The 18,225-nt window shown below is 48.7% G+C and overlaps 8 protein-coding genes across 8 annotated transcripts; 5 read left to right on the top strand and 3 right to left on the bottom strand.

Annotated features, from left to right (window-relative positions):
* Positions 1-288: 288 nt before the first annotated feature.
* ASPGLDRAFT_53280 (uncharacterized protein) lies at positions 289-1,505 on the bottom strand. Its single transcript, XM_022547937.1, has 2 exons — positions 763-1,505; positions 289-707 (listed from the first exon to the last, which is right to left on the bottom strand). Exons 1-2 carry the CDS (start codon positions 1,209-1,211, stop codon positions 494-496), a joined length of 663 nt encoding a protein of 220 aa, XP_022395560.1. The 5' UTR covers positions 1,212-1,505; the 3' UTR covers positions 289-493.
* A 338-nt stretch (positions 1,506-1,843) lies between these two features.
* On the top strand, positions 1,844-4,649 carry ASPGLDRAFT_53279 (uncharacterized protein). Its single transcript, XM_022547936.1, has 4 exons — positions 1,844-2,002; positions 2,055-2,272; positions 2,327-2,461; positions 2,517-4,649. The coding sequence occupies exons 1-4, from the start codon at positions 1,884-1,886 to the stop codon at positions 4,517-4,519; spliced, it is 2,475 nt and encodes an 824-aa protein (XP_022395559.1). The 5' UTR covers positions 1,844-1,883; the 3' UTR covers positions 4,520-4,649.
* A 359-nt stretch (positions 4,650-5,008) lies between these two features.
* Positions 5,009-5,413, top strand: ASPGLDRAFT_87762 (ankyrin repeat domain-containing protein; the record flags this gene model as incomplete). The annotated part of the gene is made up of 1 exon (XM_022550432.1): positions 5,009-5,413. A coding segment is annotated over one exon (405 nt), but the record flags the coding sequence as incomplete, so codon positions are not given.
* A 1,784-nt stretch (positions 5,414-7,197) lies between these two features.
* ASPGLDRAFT_40460 (putative MFS transporter) lies at positions 7,198-8,996 on the top strand (the record flags this gene model as incomplete). The annotated part of the gene is made up of 6 exons (XM_022545224.1): positions 7,198-7,366; positions 7,432-7,457; positions 7,514-7,799; positions 7,854-8,268; positions 8,316-8,783; positions 8,837-8,996. The coding sequence occupies 6 exons, from the start codon at positions 7,198-7,200 to the stop codon at positions 8,994-8,996; spliced, it is 1,524 nt and encodes a 507-aa protein (XP_022395557.1).
* A 1,779-nt stretch (positions 8,997-10,775) lies between these two features.
* On the bottom strand, positions 10,776-11,651 carry ASPGLDRAFT_40459 (uncharacterized protein; the record flags this gene model as incomplete). The annotated part of the gene is made up of 2 exons (XM_022545223.1): positions 10,776-11,371; positions 11,453-11,651. The coding sequence occupies 2 exons, from the start codon at positions 11,649-11,651 to the stop codon at positions 10,776-10,778; spliced, it is 795 nt and encodes a 264-aa protein (XP_022395556.1).
* A 622-nt stretch (positions 11,652-12,273) lies between these two features.
* On the top strand, positions 12,274-13,932 carry ASPGLDRAFT_138044 (cytochrome P450; the record flags this gene model as incomplete). Its single annotated transcript, XM_022541579.1, has 3 exons — positions 12,274-13,640; positions 13,699-13,843; positions 13,897-13,932. The coding sequence occupies 3 exons, from the start codon at positions 12,274-12,276 to the stop codon at positions 13,930-13,932; spliced, it is 1,548 nt and encodes a 515-aa protein (XP_022395555.1).
* Positions 13,933-14,443: 511 nt separating this feature from the next.
* Positions 14,444-16,050, top strand: ASPGLDRAFT_77984 (agmatinase; the record flags this gene model as incomplete). Its single annotated transcript, XM_022549936.1, has 7 exons — positions 14,444-14,534; positions 14,603-14,688; positions 14,749-14,916; positions 14,979-15,211; positions 15,310-15,451; positions 15,529-15,679; positions 15,734-16,050. 7 exons carry the CDS (start codon positions 14,444-14,446, stop codon positions 15,991-15,993), a joined length of 1,131 nt encoding a protein of 376 aa, XP_022395554.1. The 3' UTR covers positions 15,994-16,050.
* ASPGLDRAFT_40456 (Zn(II)2Cys6 transcription factor) lies at positions 16,047-18,189 on the bottom strand (the record flags this gene model as incomplete). The annotated part of the gene is made up of 4 exons (XM_022545222.1): positions 16,047-16,874; positions 16,921-17,855; positions 17,904-18,073; positions 18,122-18,189. The coding sequence occupies 4 exons, from the start codon at positions 18,187-18,189 to the stop codon at positions 16,047-16,049; spliced, it is 2,001 nt and encodes a 666-aa protein (XP_022395553.1).
* Between the last annotated feature and the right edge of the window lie 36 nt (positions 18,190-18,225).

The raw sequence follows: 18,225 nt of genomic DNA, 5'->3' as shown, positions 1-18,225 counted from the left end.
CAGTGTAACACGCCCAACCGCTCAAGTGCTTGGGAAGAAATTGACAATTGGGGGGTTTTTCGAGAGTGACAGAAACGCGGTACGGCAGGAACAGCAACAGATCATGATCAAGAATGGGGGCTTCAAGGTGCTCGTCCATGAAATGTGTGGCATTCAAAATGCGCCTGAGGGTCTCGTGGCAAGAACTTTGGAAAAGCGATGCTGAGGTGGTGATGTAGATATTTTCGAGAAAAAAAAACCTCCATAGCTAACCATTGATACCTTATTCATGGCGAAAAGCTCCCGATATGCAGGGAAGATAGAACAACGTGTAAATTACTGTGACTAAATATCCAAGCGCTTCGTTGACACGTGACGGTAGCTGAACTTGAGGATGAAAAACACCAAAACCCATGTAGAGAATAAAGACGCATAAGTGTTGCTCTCAAAAAAGCGCTCTCAAAATACTCCGTAACCGCCTGGAGAGAAAAGTACAAGACAAACGTTGCATAACTCAAACACTGCGGCAATGCGTCCGATGCAAATGCTCCCGTAGATTATCTCCCCGATTGAACAATTTCTTGCAGCGCAGCTCCGGACACTCGTATGACCTTGGGAAAATATGCTTTGTCTCGACGTGTCGCTTCAATTCAATTCTTCGAGAAAAAACACCAGAATACGTGCAGCCCTTCCATTCGCATCTCACGGGACCATTGTTGGTTGCATCACTGTTGAGAAGTAAGAATCTATGCAACATAAGAGCGGGATGGAGGAAGGATGTACCGTCTGCGTTCCTTAGGACTAGTGGTCCGTCCCCGAGACCCGCCGCTTGGTCCAGCCATTGGCGTATGAGAGACCTGAGAAGATGGGCCAATATTGGAGCCCATTGAAGGAAAGTTGATCGAAGGATGGTGGTCAAGTTTCCTTGGTCGATGGCCGGTTATCCAGTCGTGTCCACTTGAAGTTTGACCAAACGGCGTCTCATCAGCTAACCAATCCAGACTTCCCAGGTAGGATCCGGGATCTGCAGCGGCTTCCGTATAACCAGAATTAAGCAGTTCTGGGGATAACGTTGCACCGAAATCTAACGACAGAGGATTGATCGAACTGAAGGCCAGGTCCGATGGGTTGTTAAGGAGATCGGTGACATTCTGGGATGCTCCGGCCGAGCGGTTATGCCCATTAGCCCAAATATCTGGTGTATACCAATTGAGGTCGGGCGGATAAAACATGATGAGAGGACTGGAGAACAAGACCAAAGCAAAGAGTAATTGGAAAGGCTTCCTTGCCTGACTGAGACTGGAAATTGAAGCATGGTGAAAATGAAGGAGGACTTGATGAGGGATGGGGATTTATAGACCAACAAGGCCGCCCTGGATGTTATTTCTTGCAATGCATCGCTCGCGCAGGGCGATGGAGACACTTCATCGTTAATTGAAAAGCTCACCATTATCTGTCAACCAGATTTTGTTGCCAGTCAATCAACTTCTCCGATCTGAAAAAAGCAAACCCAAAGCGGGTTAGACTATTGAGGCCAATCTGTGTGATTGGCCTAGTGGAGCAAATATGCACCCAGATTCTGTAGCTGGCCAATGATGGATTGAAAATGCATAACGGCCAAGCCACAAGTCATGTAGCCACTGAGCTCTGGAGGAATGTCAGATTCAGCTGACCAGATTTTGATACTGTCCAATCACCAAAAGCCACGTCTGTACTGAGGCGCAGTCTCTACAGATACTTACTGAATATGCTAAAACAAATAGGTTGCTTGGTGGCGTAATGTGTAACAGGGGGAAGGTATCGCTCAGCCTTGTTGTATTTCCGTCCTCTCTCAGGCCTACATAGAGTTGCTCATCAACCCTCTCTTTTCAAACGGTATTCCCAATTTCCTGACCATTATCAAGATGCAGAATTTACAGTGGGATGCCCACAGGGCAAACATTGAACGCATCTATCTCACAGAAGGAGAGCCCCTGAAAAATCTTCGCCAGATCATGGAAGCAACCTATGGATTTCGCAAAACGTAAGAAGGTTCCGCACCTTTTTTACTGGACCTAAGGTCTGAAAGCACGCAGGAAATACCAGTATGAAGCAAAATTTAAGCAATGGGGCATTAAGAAGTACCGAATGGGGGCCGCCAAGTGGAAGTACGTCAAGCGAGAGATGGAGAAGAGAGGTGCTGAGCAGGCAACCGCCGATGTTTACATCGATGGGACTCTTTGTCCCTACAAGACCGTACAGATGGAAATACGTCGACAGGCCTTTGAAACGCAGATTGGAAAAAATTGCCGATGTAAGATCTTTGCGTTTAGCAAATGCTGGTTGAGGAATCAAAGTAACAGTGTAGCCCCATCTCCCGAGGCCCCGGAAGGGGTAATCGTTTGTTCCCCGGGACCATCATTGATATATTTTCTATGGCCGCCAAACCTCCCATGGTTCAACTTCTCGAATACTGCTCTAATGGGATTAGAGCATATCACAGGTAAAAGCCAAGCCAAGCATCTGCTTAGGTTTGAGCTGTCACTTACATGCTACAGGTAACGGGTCTCTCTTTCCCGCTTCCCAGGAGAGAGAGAAGTTTCTACAGCTCGTCAAAAGATACCTTGTGGGGACTTTGGGCTTGATCTTCAGGGGACCCAAGACCGAGCTTTTGCGTACTATTCGGAGTGGTTCTCAAGTTGCAACCGCTTTGAGCTCTGTCATACCAGAACAGCACGAAGGCCAGAATATGTATATAGCCGAATGTCTCTGCGGCTTGAGAGGTGACAGCATCGTTGTGGAAAGCTTAAGAGTGGCCCTGTTCTTGGTTTCTAATGGCTTCCCGATTGGAAAACTCGATGAAGTCTCAAATCGTTGGTCCGATGATTCGTCAGATGACTGGCCAGAAATCCGTCATCTGAATAGAAGCTCTCAAAGACACGAGACGGGGCATTCTAAGGAGGATCAAATCAGCAAAGAAGATGAACTTATTATGGCCGTATTCCCTATGTCGGGGTTCAACAACCCTCAAATCCTCGGGCAATTGCTCTCTGTCCCTGGGGCGACAGTGCAAACTATTGCCCAAAAACTTTTTGCAAGCGCTGTAAGGACCTACGACTTGAAAGCTCTCCGAATGATTTTGAATGCAGGAATGAGTCCGGACACTCCCGTTCTTTATGGTCACTTTCCCTGTCCGCCGTTGATAATTGCCACCTTGGCCCAAGATTCATCATTGGCTCTGGACATGGTTCGTCTGTTGCTTTCCCATAATGCCGGGACTAAGAATCCTGATGTCCTGATGGGAGCGCTTTTCCACGCAATCCGTTTGAACAATCTAGAGCTCGTGAGAATATTGCTCTCTAGAGGAGCACCTATCGGAGGAGAGGAGCTGGTGGCCGCTATTGAGGTGGAAAGTCCCAGTCTAGTACAGACGCTCTTGGATGCTGACCCCAATGTCAATAAACGGACGGACCACTGCACCATTCTTGGAGTAGCCGTGAAAAGAAATGACATACTTCTCACGGAAAGGCTACTTGCCTTGGGTGCGGTGGTCGATGCACTGCAATCCATTACATCTCAAGAAATAGACGGCGATTGCTATTTCGATACTACAGCACTTGGAGTGGCGGCTAAAAATAAAAATAGTGAGATGATCAATCTCCTACAAGCTCGTGCAAACGTCAACCATGAGGCCGCTACAGATCGCTACATACCCCCACTCGTGCTGGCTGTTGTAAGTGGCTGTAAAACCACTACCAAGCGTCTACTTGAAGCAGGTGCAGATATTAGTGTCGCAGATGCAACTCGAGGGAAAACACTGATTGAACGGGCTCTGGACAGACATGACCTGGAAATGTGCAGGATGCTTATGGCCAGCGGGGGTAGCGTTGATGGAAAGTTGATGGAGGATTATTATACCTCACAGTTGTACCAAATAGTAAAGCAAAGGGATATCGACACGGTGACTCTCCTCTTGAGCTGGGGGGCAAGAATAGACGAGAATTATGACGAGGTACCTGATACAGTTCTCGGAGCAGCCATTAGTCGCGGGGATTGTACAATGATCCACACTCTTCTACAAGCGGGAGTGACAAATCCAGGGCGAATTCTGATTGAAATTGGCAGCTTGGAGACTGCAAAATTTCTGGACCTACTTGGAATGCTGTTTGATATTCTCTTCCGCTGTGGGCAACCTATTCTTGTATCAGCTATCCGCGAGGAAAGCTGCGGGAGAGGTGACGGGCTCGTCCAATATCTATTAAATCTGGATGTGGACCGCCAGCGGGGAACTGTTGGGTGCCAGCCATTTGAGACGAAGACAAAGTCCTATACTCAGTTGGCCATGGTTACTAGATCCCCATTAGCCGAAGCGATCTTCTGGCGGAATGCAACACTCGCAAAGATTCTGGTTGAACGTGGTGCTCCTGTTACCGATTTTGAGCTTTGTGAAGCGGTCGAACGGTATCGTTGCTACCGCAAATATGATTTTCTCTTCTTGCTATTGCCCGTGCTCTCGCAGTATCCATGTGCAGTCCCCAACGCATTTGAGAAGGCCATGTAGTATAAACATATTGTCTTTCTCGTGCAGCGCTTCTTAGACATTGGACTTGATCCACGGGGCAAGGTCGTTTCCAACGGATCTTCCCAGTACATACAACTCTATCAACTGTATGGCACCATCAAATACGAGCTCCTTGACTCTGTTCTTGAAGGTGCTGCTGTATGGATGGATGGATTGAGTCTCAAAACGCTCCTTCGAGCCACAACGTGGACAGACATAGAGAAGGGGCGGGCCCTTACCATGTGCATCTATTACAAAAACAAGCACTTAGTACAGAGTTTATTGGATGCCCAGGCAGACGTGAACCAAGAATTGACCGAGAACCAGAATACTGTTACGCCGGTCCTCCTTGCAGTCCGGGAGCGGGACATTGCTTTAACAATGTGTCTGATCAATGCTGGCGCTGATCATAGACGTCCGACAATCTTCGAAACTGCGGTTCTCACAGGGAGCAAACCGATCGTAAAGATCCTACTAGATGCAGGAGCGAATGTCAATTACCCTGCGTCTCCTCGCCGTGGACGGACAGCATTGCAGCTTGCGACAGAGAAAGGAAACATTGAGTTAGTGGACATGCTACTAGAAGCAGGAGCAGGTGTAAATCAAGAACCGGCTGAAGAAGGAGGAGCCACAGCGTTGCAGCTAGCCGCTATTCAAGGATACATTGGAATAGCCCGCAAGCTGCTAGACAGCGGCGTGGATGTTAATGCAGCTAAATCCCCTTACTGGGGGAGGACCGCGCTGGAGGGTGCTGCAGAGCATGGCCGCCTTGATATGCTCCAGCTACTTCTCCACAAAGGAGCGTCAATTCAGGGACCAGGCAGATGCCAGTACATCAGAGCGATAAAGCTTGGAGAGAGGTATACACACTACGCCGCAACAAAGCTCCTTCGGGATCACGGGGGTTGGAATGAAACTGATTCCCGACAATACGAGCACGAGGATTTTGACTTTCACGAGCATCGGAACGAAACAAAGGAGAAAAGTAGGATGACCTGATAGATGGACAAAGCTGACTATACAGGAAGGATGCGAGAAAAGCAACGCTTACAACCGTATCGGTTAATTTGAGAAGTCTGAACCGTCCGAAGACCAATAGAGGTTTATTCAGCAATAGATGTTCATTGTAACACAGTCGTTTATAGTCTAGGTGCTACTATGTCAATTTGAGGAGATTATGAGGTTATACTGAAAGCGGCATGGGAATTGAATCGTATTCTCTCACTTCCCGGAACTAGGTGTACGGCTATAAAAGTCACGGTATTCGTCCATTTCCTGATCTGTGGACTGTTGATATGCCAGTATCGAGTAATAGCGGCTTGGATAGAAGCTTAATGAAGGCTCTGTGACCTGGTGCTAGAGTGAATAGCTTATGAAGCTCCTGATAGCTAGCGCTAATGCCGAACTAGGTTCTGACAGGGGGCCTGTCTTGCACCAGGTATGACTCGCCACTGGAATACGCGAATCAACTACTTCTCGACAGATATCGCTTGAAAAAACATTGTGCGCAAGTCAAGTAAAATAGAGATTACTATTCAGTTTGGCCAAGGTCTATATAACAGAGCCTCCACGGATCCAGAGTGGCAGGTTGAAGAGCAAAAAGTAAATAGTCCCACTAATTCGCTATACGAGCGGGCGAGTCATCACCTAATCATGATTTGCGGAAGTAACTAGCGTACCGTGGTTTATGTACCCTAGCCCGACACTGGCATATATATATCCCGAAAGCCTCCTCGCCACATACCTCATATCCCTCCTCTGCATACTATAACCATTGTAAGCATTAATATATCATGCCGGGCATTTACCCCAACACTCCTGTTATAGGTCCTCCCTCCCGGGGGCCTGATCAACCCTGGTGAAACCAGCCTCCGAGCCGCTTGCCCGTCGGTACCATGAACGAAAGAGGCGAGAGTCCGCCTCCTCAGATAAACTTGACTCTGAACCTTCTCGCCAGGGCAGCAGTTCTATAGAGCAACTTTTTGGGGAGCCATTTCGAAACTCTCAAGACTCCTGAAACTCTACAGGAAGTGTAGAGAGATGCCTCGAGGAAGATCATCACTTAGTGACCGCTGGCACGAGTTTAAACGCCACTTGCCGTAATTTGTGTGGAAGACAAGAGCTGTACTGTGTGCCTTATTTCATTGGAGTATGGGGCTGTACAGAGTAAGATACGACGTTGATGATATATAGTTCAAGCGACTTTCTCCCTTGTATTTCCCCCCTTCTTTCCTTTGTCCTTTCATGTATGAAATATGTATATCTTGTCAGGCTTGCTTAGTTTTGTGTCAAACTAGCTAAAGCTCTGGATCACTAATTAAATTGGTTGCTTGAAGCTTCACATCATATCCCATCAAAAGGCTTGAAAGGACATGGTTTTAGGGCATCACTTCGGGAACTGCTATTCAGGAATCTTCAGAGCATATATTATATATCTTATGCAAAAAGTCTACAAGCTCTAATGATGTGGGAATGATTTTGACTTCAGATTCATCCCAGGTATGCGATTTTTCGTGAGATAATAGCAAAGCCAACATTGTTTCAAAAGACTGTAAAATTAATTCGAGCGCCGATCATCTGCCAAAATTCTGCCTCCCGTCTAAGGCGGTGAGTCACACGTTGTTGGGTATGTTAACGTCAAAATTTGACATCATATGGAATGCTGTGAATGTGGAAAAATGATTCAGGTGAACGACATTGCAAGTGCTAACAGCCCTGCAAATGGTAGCTCTGAGAAAGATGCAGCGTTGGCTTTGGTCAGCGATGTGGCGCAGGAGATCGACCCTCTTGTAGAAAGAAGGGTGCTGCGAAAAATTGATATGTTTTTCATGCCTGCTATGTTGATAGGTGAGTTACACTCCGGACCAAGACGCAGAAGATCTCGGTCAGAAGCCTTGGCTGACTCAGTGCAGGTTATGGCATGGTATACTATGACAAGGTACGATAGAACCATAGATCTTCTTTCTGAGGACAATATATTGATCTGCTTGTCAGGCCATTTTAGGCAGTAGCTCACTCTTCGGCATGACAACTGACTTGGTGTTGGAAGTAGTCGACCATTCCACTTCTCCTCCGTCGACTGACACTTCACGGCTCAGCTGGGCAACGTCCATCTTCTACTTTGGAATGCTGGCTGGTCTCTATCCAATGACCTTCGTATTCCAGAGGTTCAGCACTCGTTATGTCCTAGGGCCTGTAGTCCTCCTCTGGGCCATTGTCTGTGCGGCCACGGCCGGCGTGACATCATGGCGCGGATTGTTTGTGCAGCGCTTCTTTCTTGGTACACCCCACATGGATCCAGGAGTGTATAGCAACCCCATCTGACCAGAACCAGGATTCATCGAAAGCGTTATCCCAACTGGGTTCATGACCATCGTCAGTGGCTACTACACGCAGGAAGAGCAGGCTCTCCGACAGGCATGGTGGTTCTCCGGCACCGGCTGGTTCACGATCATCGGTGGAGCACTCAACTACGGCTTCGGACAAATTACTTCGGGCTCTTTGACAAGATGGCAGTATATTTACATTCTTGCGGGTGCTTTGACATTTCTGTTTGGTCTTTGGTGCTGCATGATGCCTAACTCCCCAGTATCCGCTTGGTTCTTGACTCCGGAAGAACGAATGGTGGCAGTGGAGCGACTGCGGAAAGGCCAGACCGGTGTCCGATGCCAAACGATCAAGCTCGACCAAATCAAAGAATCCCTGTTGGACTTTAAGATCTACCTGGTAGCCATCATGATGGCGGCGGCGTGAGTCTCCCCTTCCAAATATTATATGCAGATGCTTACTAGCATAGGTATACCATTAACGGTGCCATCTCTGGCTTTGGCCCTTTGATTGTTTCTACCTTTGGCTACAACACACTTGATTCTATCCTATTCCAATTCCCCGTCGGAGGCGTTTGTGTCATCTTCATTCCGCTGTGTGGATACATCCCCACTCGCATCCCCAATACTCGGATCCCAATGCTTATTGCCTGCTGCCTTCCTGTGATAGCTGGCTGTGCGATGATCTGGAAGTCGGAGTGGGGATATCACCCAGCTACGCCGGTCGCGGGCTATGCGCTCACTGGCTTCTTTGGCCCGGTGGTCAGCCTTATCATTACCATTGGCGCCAGCAATGTGGCTGGTGCCACCAAGAAAACTGTCATGGCAGCCACAGTCTTCGTAGCTTATTCCGTGGGAAACATTATCGGACCGCAGTTGGTCAACAGCGGGACCAAAGATCAGCATTACCCAGAGCTGTGGAAGGGCTTGATTATCTGGTGGGTTTGCATACTGAATGTTCAATTGAATATACAATCTGACAATCTCATAGCTATTGTATCGCCATTGCCGCTGCCACCGTGCTTTATGTGGTGCTGTGGAGGGAAAACCGAGCTCGGGACATGTTGGACCTGGACGATGTGCAGCGAGACAAGATAGCCTTTGACGACCTAACTGACAAGCAGAACCCCTTCTTTCGATACGCGTTATAATATAGTTGAATGGGAACCAGTAGGTTACAATAATTCTTACAGACAAGGGTGTCCTGTGTCTATTTCAAAAGATCACACACCATTGCCAACATCAATATGATTTCTTTAATGGGAACAAAGTATAGTAGTTTAACAAATATATCTAAAGAACAGTTGGGAAACATCTCTACCAGTCTCAGTGTGAAAGGCTACATGGAAATAAGCAGAGGGACCATGCTTAAGCGAGTACAGTGTCTATCTCAGACATAATGAGCTTGCTTGGCCTCATGGATCCTTGCCGTCTTGCTTTTCCCGTCGTCGCCTTCCCTCTTAACTTCCTGATAATTACAATGCCCAACTCGCTATCGGCTTTATTCCAAAGAATTTGGAGACCTTGAAGTAACTTCCCTTAAGCAATGACTGTAAAGCTAAAGCAAATGTTTGATTACTGACAATACGAAGAAACTGTGTTCGAAGAAAGACGACAGCTAGCTCTTACAAGCCAGTTTGCAAGCTCATGGGCTCTGTTCAACCACAAAGAGATTTTACTACAGATATCGCTGGGTATTTCTTTCCGGGGCGATTACTCATTTCTTCATTCGGACAAGGCAGCGTTACTTATTATAAATATTGTATTCTGCTTTAGGTACCTTTTTGCCGCCTCCACGGACAAAATTGAAAGATGCAAAGCAGGTGGTCGTTGATCTTGCTCAGAAGGCACATGATACCGAATTCAAATGTATTGTTCGGCATGACTTTGTCTTTGGGGAGAACGAGTGAGCCTTGGTCCTGCTCTAACTATTTGATAACAGACACAGTGTCAAGATCTTCCCTTGTCTACTTCCTTCCTTATTATCACAGAGACTCAAGTGTTCACGGCACCTTTACTCACCCAGCAGAGAAATGCTTTTTTGAGACAATGCAGGCTGGCATCAGCGACAAAACTCGTCCTTGTTCTCAGCCCAAAGAAATTCAAGATCATGTTATAGAATCTTACAACAAGGCATGGGGAGCGGAAATCATCTCACTCTCCTACAGACAAATCTCACAGAAAGTGACAGCGAACAGTCTTAGGATGGGGCAATGGGACCCCTTTGAACTCCAGGCTCATTATTTCAGAGGAGCCTTGCTTAATGATGAAAAACGTAACAGAATCTGCAAGCCACTTTTTTTTTTTTCATGATATCAAAGGTTCTAAATGCTGCGAATTAGATAGCGTATGCTGCAGATCACGACCCCAGGGCTGATGATATCCGCGCCTTGATATATGAAGCTTTCTGCTCTGATGCTGCTCAGGCGCCTGGTCCTGTCGAGAAGACGGTCACTGAATCCGGATGTGCGATTCTCGAAAGATCGCAAGGAAATTGAGCGACCAGGCAAAATTTCTGCCCCTCTTTGACCGCTATGATGCCATTCTGTCATGTTTCAATGGCAAATGCACGGATTGCGAAGTAGTCTAGTGGCTTTTAGTGAGGGTTGAGGGTCGTCCCGAGTTTAGTGTTGATTTACTTAATGGCGCTGGGGAAACACAAGACGAAATGAAACTTTTTCTTTACAATTATCTTTTAATATTAAGGGCTTGTCTTCTCTACTTATGCTACATTCTTGGGCTGTTGAACCTCTCACAAAAGGCATGTCGGCCAGCCTCTGTTTCCGGCGGCAAAGCCTGAGCCATCTAAATGGACATTCGAAAAAATACGCGGAAGACCTTCTGGAGACGGTATAAAACGCCGTGACACACGTGAAAATAACATGAAAAGAAACTAATAAGGCTGTCTTAATGCATTGTTCTTGAATTGCTCAGAGTCGCGATTTACCACTGGAACCCTCGTTTTCCAGGTCCTCAAATGCCCGAAAGATATACTGACGCCCTCCCACGGACACTTTCTGCCCTGGAGATGCCCAGGAGCCCTGTATTTTGCCGTCTATCCCGATTCTCATTGAAGGCAAACTCTGACCACTCGGACCAAGAACATACTTCTCTTCCCACTGAGTGCCAGACCACTCCTCCCTCCGAGCACTCACCGGACCCCCCTTGACTTCTACTTTCCACTTCCCAGCAGATGACCGGCTCTGAACATGAACCTGCTCCTGGTGCAAGGCAAGATATGTGTCCCCAATCCGACCCAAAAAGGTCTTCCAGATCAGATACTGCCCTTCTTTCTGTTCACAATCTGCAGACTCCAAGATCCATGCCCTGCGCGGTTCGGGACTATTGCGCAACGAATGATACCTCCACACTTCTTCATACTTTGTCACCGGTGCTCCGGGCTTATCTGGACGCGGCATAGCCCCGGTTTCTATGTCGTCTCCATTTGGAAGAGGGATGAATGGACAGGGGTCGCTGATGTTGAAGTTGTTATGTGAGTCGATGGTGTGAGTGAAGACTAATCGACCTATTATTATTGTCAGAATTTATCTTCTTGAAAAATATTAATATGGGACAAGTATCGGTTGGGGGCGGGGGATGTGTATACGTGGACTTCCGGGCTGTTGCAGGCATTGGCCCGCTATGGCCCAGTCAATGAGACCTGTTTTCTTGTCGACGCGCAAGTCGACGTACCACTCGCCTATTGTGAGGACAATACTATCTGTGGTTTCGAAGGGGGGTTCCGGCAACCATCGTATAGATACGCGCGTCGATATTTGTGTTTGCGGGGGTTTGGATGGTGACATTTGCAAGTGTACAGTGGGACCTTCACTGAGGGTCGTGAATAGCCAAAAATTTTCGGGTACAGTGAGCCAATCTAGGGTTTGTCGTAATTGATAAAGCAAATGTACAGTGGGTTATGTAGGCAGTGGCTCGTCATGTCCAAGCACTTGGAATTGTGGGGCCTCGCTGGTGGTTGTCAAATGGACTGAACCCTAAGCATTGAGTATCGGGTACACAAGAGGGGCCTATACCACTGCCCTTCTCCTCACTTTGTTTGTTAACTTTTATTTTTATTTTAGTTTATTTCCTGTGACCGATGATATCCTCGCTCAGACCATTCTCCGTTCTCCCCGCACTTCGGAATATCGCTGGCGGTTGCCAGTCCTGCAGGGACTTTCCATTATCCAAAAGCATTGAATTGAGCGTAGAATAAACTTCATCTGACATTTTCATATCCTGAAGTTTATCAATGTTTCGCAGGCACTTGCCACAGACTGGCTCGATGACTCTTCGCTGTTGACGGTTATTATTCAGATCCAAGCTCATGCACTATTCCCGAAGATAAGATAAAGAGTATTCGTCTTGACCTTTGCAACTTATGAAGACCTACCACTCACTCACTTAGCTTTCAGTAATTAGCTCAAGATGTCACTAGCACTCGGCGCCCTCTTGATCATGATCACCTCCTCAGCGCTCCACTACCTCTACACAACCCTAATATCCAGCCCTCTAGCACGCATCCCAGGCCCCAAATCTTTTGCCCTGACGAAACTATACCTCGCCCGCGAGGACTACAACGGCACGCGCACCCGCAAGCTCAACACATTCCACAAACAATACGGGCCCGTCGTGCGCATCGGCCCAAACGAAGTAACCTTCAACAGCACGTCCGCACTACGCGCCATCTACGGCGCAGGCAGCGGTTTCGAACGAACAGAATTCTACCGGATGTTTGAAGCCTACGGGCGGAAGAATATGTTCTCGTTCACGGGCGTCAAGGAGCACGGCGAGCGAAAAAAGATGTTTGCGCATGCGTACGCTAAGTCTGTTATGTTGCGGGGTGAGAACGCCGCTATGATTGAGGGAAAGGTCAAGTTGTTCTTGGAACTATTGGAGCGGGAAGGGCGTGTGAATGAAATTTTCTCGACACTGCACTACTTCTCGCTCGATAATATCACCAAGTTCCTGTATGGTCGGTTTGGGAGGACAGCGTGTCTGGAGGGCGTGGAAAAGGATCGCGCTCTGATTAGCGACATTGTTGATACCTCCCGTCGTACGTTGACCTGGTATACGGTTCATTTCCCCGGCTTCACGAAGTGGCTATATTCGCGAACTGGGATCATGGCGTGTGTGGCGCGCCGGTTCTACCCCATGCGCGAGCCGACGACGTACACGGGTATTCGGCTGCACGCGATGAAAGCCTGTCAGGCTTTCTCCAAGGCGCCTTTGAGTGGGAGAAATAGTGAGTCAGCTCTTATTGCCAAGCTATGGAATTACCATCGCTCGCAGAAAGAGAATGGCATAGAAAATTTGGACATCGCAGCGGAGTGTGCGGATCACCTTCTTGCTGGGATCGACACGACGAGCGATACACTAATGTTTCTCATCTGGTCGCTCTCTCGACCTCAGCACCGCAAATTCCAAGAGCGACTCATCCAAGAGGTTCGGGCAATCACAGAGGATGGACTCAATGCCGATGGTGTTCCGAGGGCGGAAATATGCGACAGACTGCCCTACGTGGACGCTGTCATCAAGGAGACACTACGTCTGTATGCGCCTCTTCCGGGATCAGAGCCACGGTCGCTTCCCAAGACAGCGACAATCGATGGGTTTGTGATTCCCGCGCGGACGGTCGTGTCGATTTCGCCGTATGCGCTGCATCGCAACCCGGACATTTTCAAGGATCCGTCGGCATTCAATCCCGAGCGCTGGCTTGACTCGCAGGGATCTGCTGAAATGAAGAAGTGGTTCTGGGCTTTTTCGAGTGGAGGAAGAATGTGCATTGGGATGCAGTGAGTTACTCTTCTTGGTATCCGTGATATGAGCTGTACCCATGACTTAATTCTGTAGTCTCGCGATGGCAGAGATGACCACTTTAGTGGCAGCGATTTACCACAAATACAACACAGTAACCAGAGGTAATTTCGATGTCGTTTCTCCAGGAGTGACCGCTCGCTATGAGGTGTTCTTCGACGAGGGCTGCAGTGGAGTGCGGGTATGATCTGACACTTCTCTTATGTAGTATACAAAAAGCTGACGCGAGTACAGGAGCATGAGTGCCAGATCGAGTTCGTACCTCAATAGCTATAAAAGATTTATAAAAAGCCTGTAAATGAATTTGTCGTGCTAAATCCACCGGCCTCTGGTCAAATTGATCGCATAATTCCATAACATTTCTCTTTTCCTTCAGCAAGTACGCATGCCCATATAGACAAAAATATAGTCAAGTAAAAGCACGGCAGTATTCAATGCATGATTCTTGATTCATTAGCAGTATCCCGAATGCGGTGCATAGCTTTAAAGAAAATACCCCCATCTTCCTTTACTCGGGCCTGTCTGCGCGAAAAATGCCCCGGTAAGGTGCGGAGAAGTGTAATTCGGAAATCACCTGCGATTGTACTCTGTATACTCTGTTTTGTTGTGGATCAAGCAATTTTCCAGGCTGAGGCAAGAGCCTGCGAAAGTGGAGCAAAACTGCTCCACTTTCTTATGTATAGAAAGGGCAAGAGCTAGATAGTGATAAATAGATATAAACATACCTTTCACTGAATGTCTGTAGATTCTCATTCATTCTTCAACAACGGACGGCTTCACCATGCGAACCGCCCTTCTCACCGGATCTCTGTTCCTCCTCCACGGAGCAGCAGCTCTCAACCTTGGGCCGGACTATAGCCATCCAATTGAAGGTAGAATTACAGACTAATACAAGGCTCTGCCTCTCGCCCCAAGACAAAATCCGCTAATACCAATCCAGACCTAGACGTCGACCTCCCCTTCTCGCAACCAGTCACCTTCGCCCACCTCGAATGGCAGCGCTGTCTCTCTGCATCTTACAACAAGGCACGTACTCCGGCACTCCGCATCCTTATATCAATCCTAATGCCTGAAGATAAAATACAGCCCCTAGACATCGCCCTTCTCGGCTTCCCCTACGACACCTCCACCTCCTATCGGCCCGGCGCCCGCTTCGGACCACGCGGTATCCGCGCCGGGTCCGCGCGCGAGAAGAAAGGCCGCAGCTACAACACCGTCTGGGACGTTGATCCGTACGACGAAGGGCTGGAAATTGTACCCCTCCTTCTACCTACTGCCCCATTTCCATTTTACAGTTTAACTAACATAGGGTATAGATTGATTGCGGCGACATCCCAATAACCCCCTTCGATGCAGCCCACGCCTTCAAGCAAATGGAACAAGGCTACAGACAAGTCCTATACCAGCCTACCTCGGACCAGAATGCGTGGTCCCATCCTCGGATCGTAAGTCTGGGCGGAGACCACTCGATTGTGTTACCGATTCTACGGTCGTTGAAGACGGTGTACGGGCCTATTTCTGTTATTCATTTGGATTCGCATTTGGATACGTTCGTTCCCTTTTTCTTTGTGCTTCTTTTCTTCTGCCATGGTGGGGATTAGTTTGGGTGGGATGGGATGAAATGGCTAATTGATAATCGATGGGTAGGTGGGACCCCTATGAGGGCTACACCGGTATCGCAAGCAACCAGTCGGCCATCACGCACGGGACGTTCTTCTGGCATGCAAGTCGGGAGGGATGTATTTCGAAGGGGACAAGTGTGCATGGGGGGTTAAGGACGAAGTTATTTGTTTGTTTCCCTTGTCTTTTCATTCTTCACTGGCTCTGGATAAGGAAGAGTGAGGTGAACTGATGTGATGGTTGCAGGGACCGAAAGACTACGAGATCGACCGCGACGTTGTCGGCTTTACCATTATCGAGGCGCATGAGATCGATGATATTGGGATGATGGGGATTATTCAGAAGGTCCGGGATGCGGTCAAGGATACGCCGACTTATCTTTCTATTGATATAGACGGTAAATTTATTTCCTGTCCTTCAATCCGTGAGGGATGATAACTAATGGGAGAAGTGTTGGACCCCAGTATTGCCCCCGCGACTGGAACCCCCGAGTCTGGCGGCTGGACGACGCGCGAGCTGAAACGGTTCATTAAGGGTCTAGAAGGCGTCAATCTTGTTGGTGCTGATGTGGTGGAGGTCAGTCCGCCCTACGATACGGTCGCGGAGACAACTTCCGTCGCGGCGGCGGATCTGATCGTGGATATCCTGGCGGCTATGGTTAAGAATAATGGAGATGGGAAGATGAAGTCAGGAGTGAAGGATGAGCTGTAGGAACCAGAAGCAGCTGGCAAGATGACATTAGCAGACTGCATGCTAAATAGTTACTATATCGGCAATACCAATCTGCCCGACCGCCTTAGGGCGTCTCTCCAACTGAAAACACTCTCATCCCTGTCCATGATAGCCCATAATTCCTGGACAACCATCCACTGCCTCGTAAAGTTCCCCACCCAATAGCCCTGCACCCTGGTCCACCACTCCACCCAGGGAGTCCGATAAGACGCTTCACAGGCTGCAATAAACGCCGGCCAGGACATTGGTGCAGCCCGCTTCTCGCCGCCCATGTATAGGTCCTTGAGGTCTTCCGCGGTGGTGAGATTCTCCCAAACCGAGCACACCTCGGTTTCCAGATCTATCTGGGAGTCTGGCTGGACCGTGCGGCAGTAGAAGATTAAGACGGCGCTATGGAATGCTCGGGCCTGACAGCGTGCTATCTCCAGCATGGTCTCTTCCGAGCCAAAAAGATAGGATTTTTCTGACTCGATTGACCATCTACGGAGCTCGTCCTTTAGGTTCTCTCTAGCCTGGAGTATAAATTCGGGGGCTTCTCGCCCTTGGTAGAATGAGAGGCATTCCGCCAGCTGACATGTTCTTTGTAGTAGGTTCCCAAGTGTTGGGGTGATCCCGTAGATGTATTCAATGCCTCTGTCGTCGCTGTTAAAGTACGGGGTCTCAAAGGACGATTTGTCAATTGAACAAGCGCGCGGTTCGAGCTCGTTTGACGTTGTTCGGGCAAGCAGCGTTAGGAAATGACAAATACTGGTAACCTGCCTGCTGGAATCATCGATAGCTCTGGAATCCGCTGAAGGCCGCTTCAGCTGCCGACAGCCACGCAGGTGGATCTGGAAGTCGGAATCCTCTCCGGTCATGGTCTATAGGTTAGTCGTGATGGCCGTCAAGTGCGGGGAGAATACCTACATCGATCGTCACTAGAGACAGCATTGCTGTCAAACAGACAGTGTAGAACTGGGTATCGCTGGGATGAGCGAGTGCGGTATTCAGGGCATGTAAGGCCCTAGCTCGGTGCTGCAGACCAAGCCTATGGAATCTCTTCGAGCCGCGTCTCACATTCCGGAGGTGGAATGCAGCTGATGAAAGTACGCTGTGGAAAAGCGCAATTGAGACGCCTGATGGCGGGGCGGCACACTGCGCCAGAAACAAATCCGGACAGCCTTTCAGGGCGAATGGGAAGTATGTCGTCCGCCATGGATTGCTAGGGTGGAGAACTGGCTGGAGGAGCTCAGCGACGTGGTTCATGTAGTGATACATGAGCATGGATGTCTCGGGATTTTGAAACAGTGGCATTGAGAGCTCAAGGCTGGGAGAACAGGGAGATGGCCGGATTAGATCTGGGTGACATATCGACAGGATTTCTGCATCCTGTGAAGGTAAGAGAGGGTCCATATCAAGTGGAGCTTGCTCAACGAGCTGTGAGCTTGGGATCACGCATGTGCTTGAATTTACTTCTGACGGCGTTATCTGGTGGTAATCACTAGGGAAGGCTTGACCCTGCACTTGGGATCCAAAGCAGCCACCAATATCGACACAGTTCCTCTCATTTGGCACAGATGAAGACCGCTGTACGCGAGGCCCCCGATGTTGTAAAGACAGTTGGTTTGCTTCTCGAGACTGCGATGACTCCTTTGAGTTGTGTTTGGCATCAGCAAGTTCCCAACTGCAGTCGGAATGGTTCATATGATCTCCCCCATTGGAGACTTCATTGGCATAGGCCTCGGTATGAAATACCCCAAAAGGCCCCATACTAACAGTTTTTGAGGGCGCCGCGATTTCATCGAGAGCTACCAGCATCCGATTAACCTCATCATCCGGTATACCAGGCGCCAACGGTTGAACTGATCGGTTAGTCCTATCAACAGCCAAGAATAAAAGATGATTCTTACTAGGTTTGATGTGCCTCCGCCGCAGCCCGTGCAACTCACTCCTTTCTCCCGTAATCCAGCACAGATTCACGCCATAACCGGCACACTGCAGCGCAGCACGCTCACAGACCCCACACCCATTCGTCTGTCGCTCATCGCACTTGACTTTGCGGGAGCGACAAGTCCAACACCTTAGACAAGCTGTCAGCTTACGATACACCAAGAGCCGAGCGACCTACCCAGTGAACGTATACGACTTCGGCTTTCCCTGTCGTCGGGCTCTCAAGCTAGCCTTTGGACCCTCCATGGTCGGCACTATTGGTGGTGTCACAGCACTCGCACT

Source organism: Aspergillus glaucus, assembly GCF_001890805.1.
Source record: "Aspergillus glaucus CBS 516.65 unplaced genomic scaffold ASPGLscaffold_39, whole genome shotgun sequence".
NCBI classification, from domain to species: domain Eukaryota; kingdom Fungi; phylum Ascomycota; class Eurotiomycetes; order Eurotiales; family Aspergillaceae; genus Aspergillus; species Aspergillus glaucus.
Note: the sequence above shows the minus strand (reverse complement) of the source record. Positions and strands in the feature narration are given on the sequence as shown.

Coding starts and splice junctions, on each gene's coding strand:
- ASPGLDRAFT_53280 (XM_022547937.1), bottom strand. CDS start 1,211: ATGTTTTATCCGCCCGACCTCAATTGGTATACACCAGATATTTGGGCT. Junction 708..762: donor AGTCCTAAGGAACGCAGACG/GTACATCCTTCC, acceptor ACTTCTCAACAG/TGATGCAACCAACAATGGTC.
- ASPGLDRAFT_53279 (XM_022547936.1), top strand. CDS start 1,884: ATGCAGAATTTACAGTGGGATGCCCACAGGGCAAACATTGAACGCATC. Junction 2,003..2,054: donor ACCTATGGATTTCGCAAAAC/GTAAGAAGGTTC, acceptor GAAAGCACGCAG/GAAATACCAGTATGAAGCAA. Junction 2,462..2,516: donor GGGATTAGAGCATATCACAG/GTAAAAGCCAAG, acceptor TACATGCTACAG/GTAACGGGTCTCTCTTTCCC.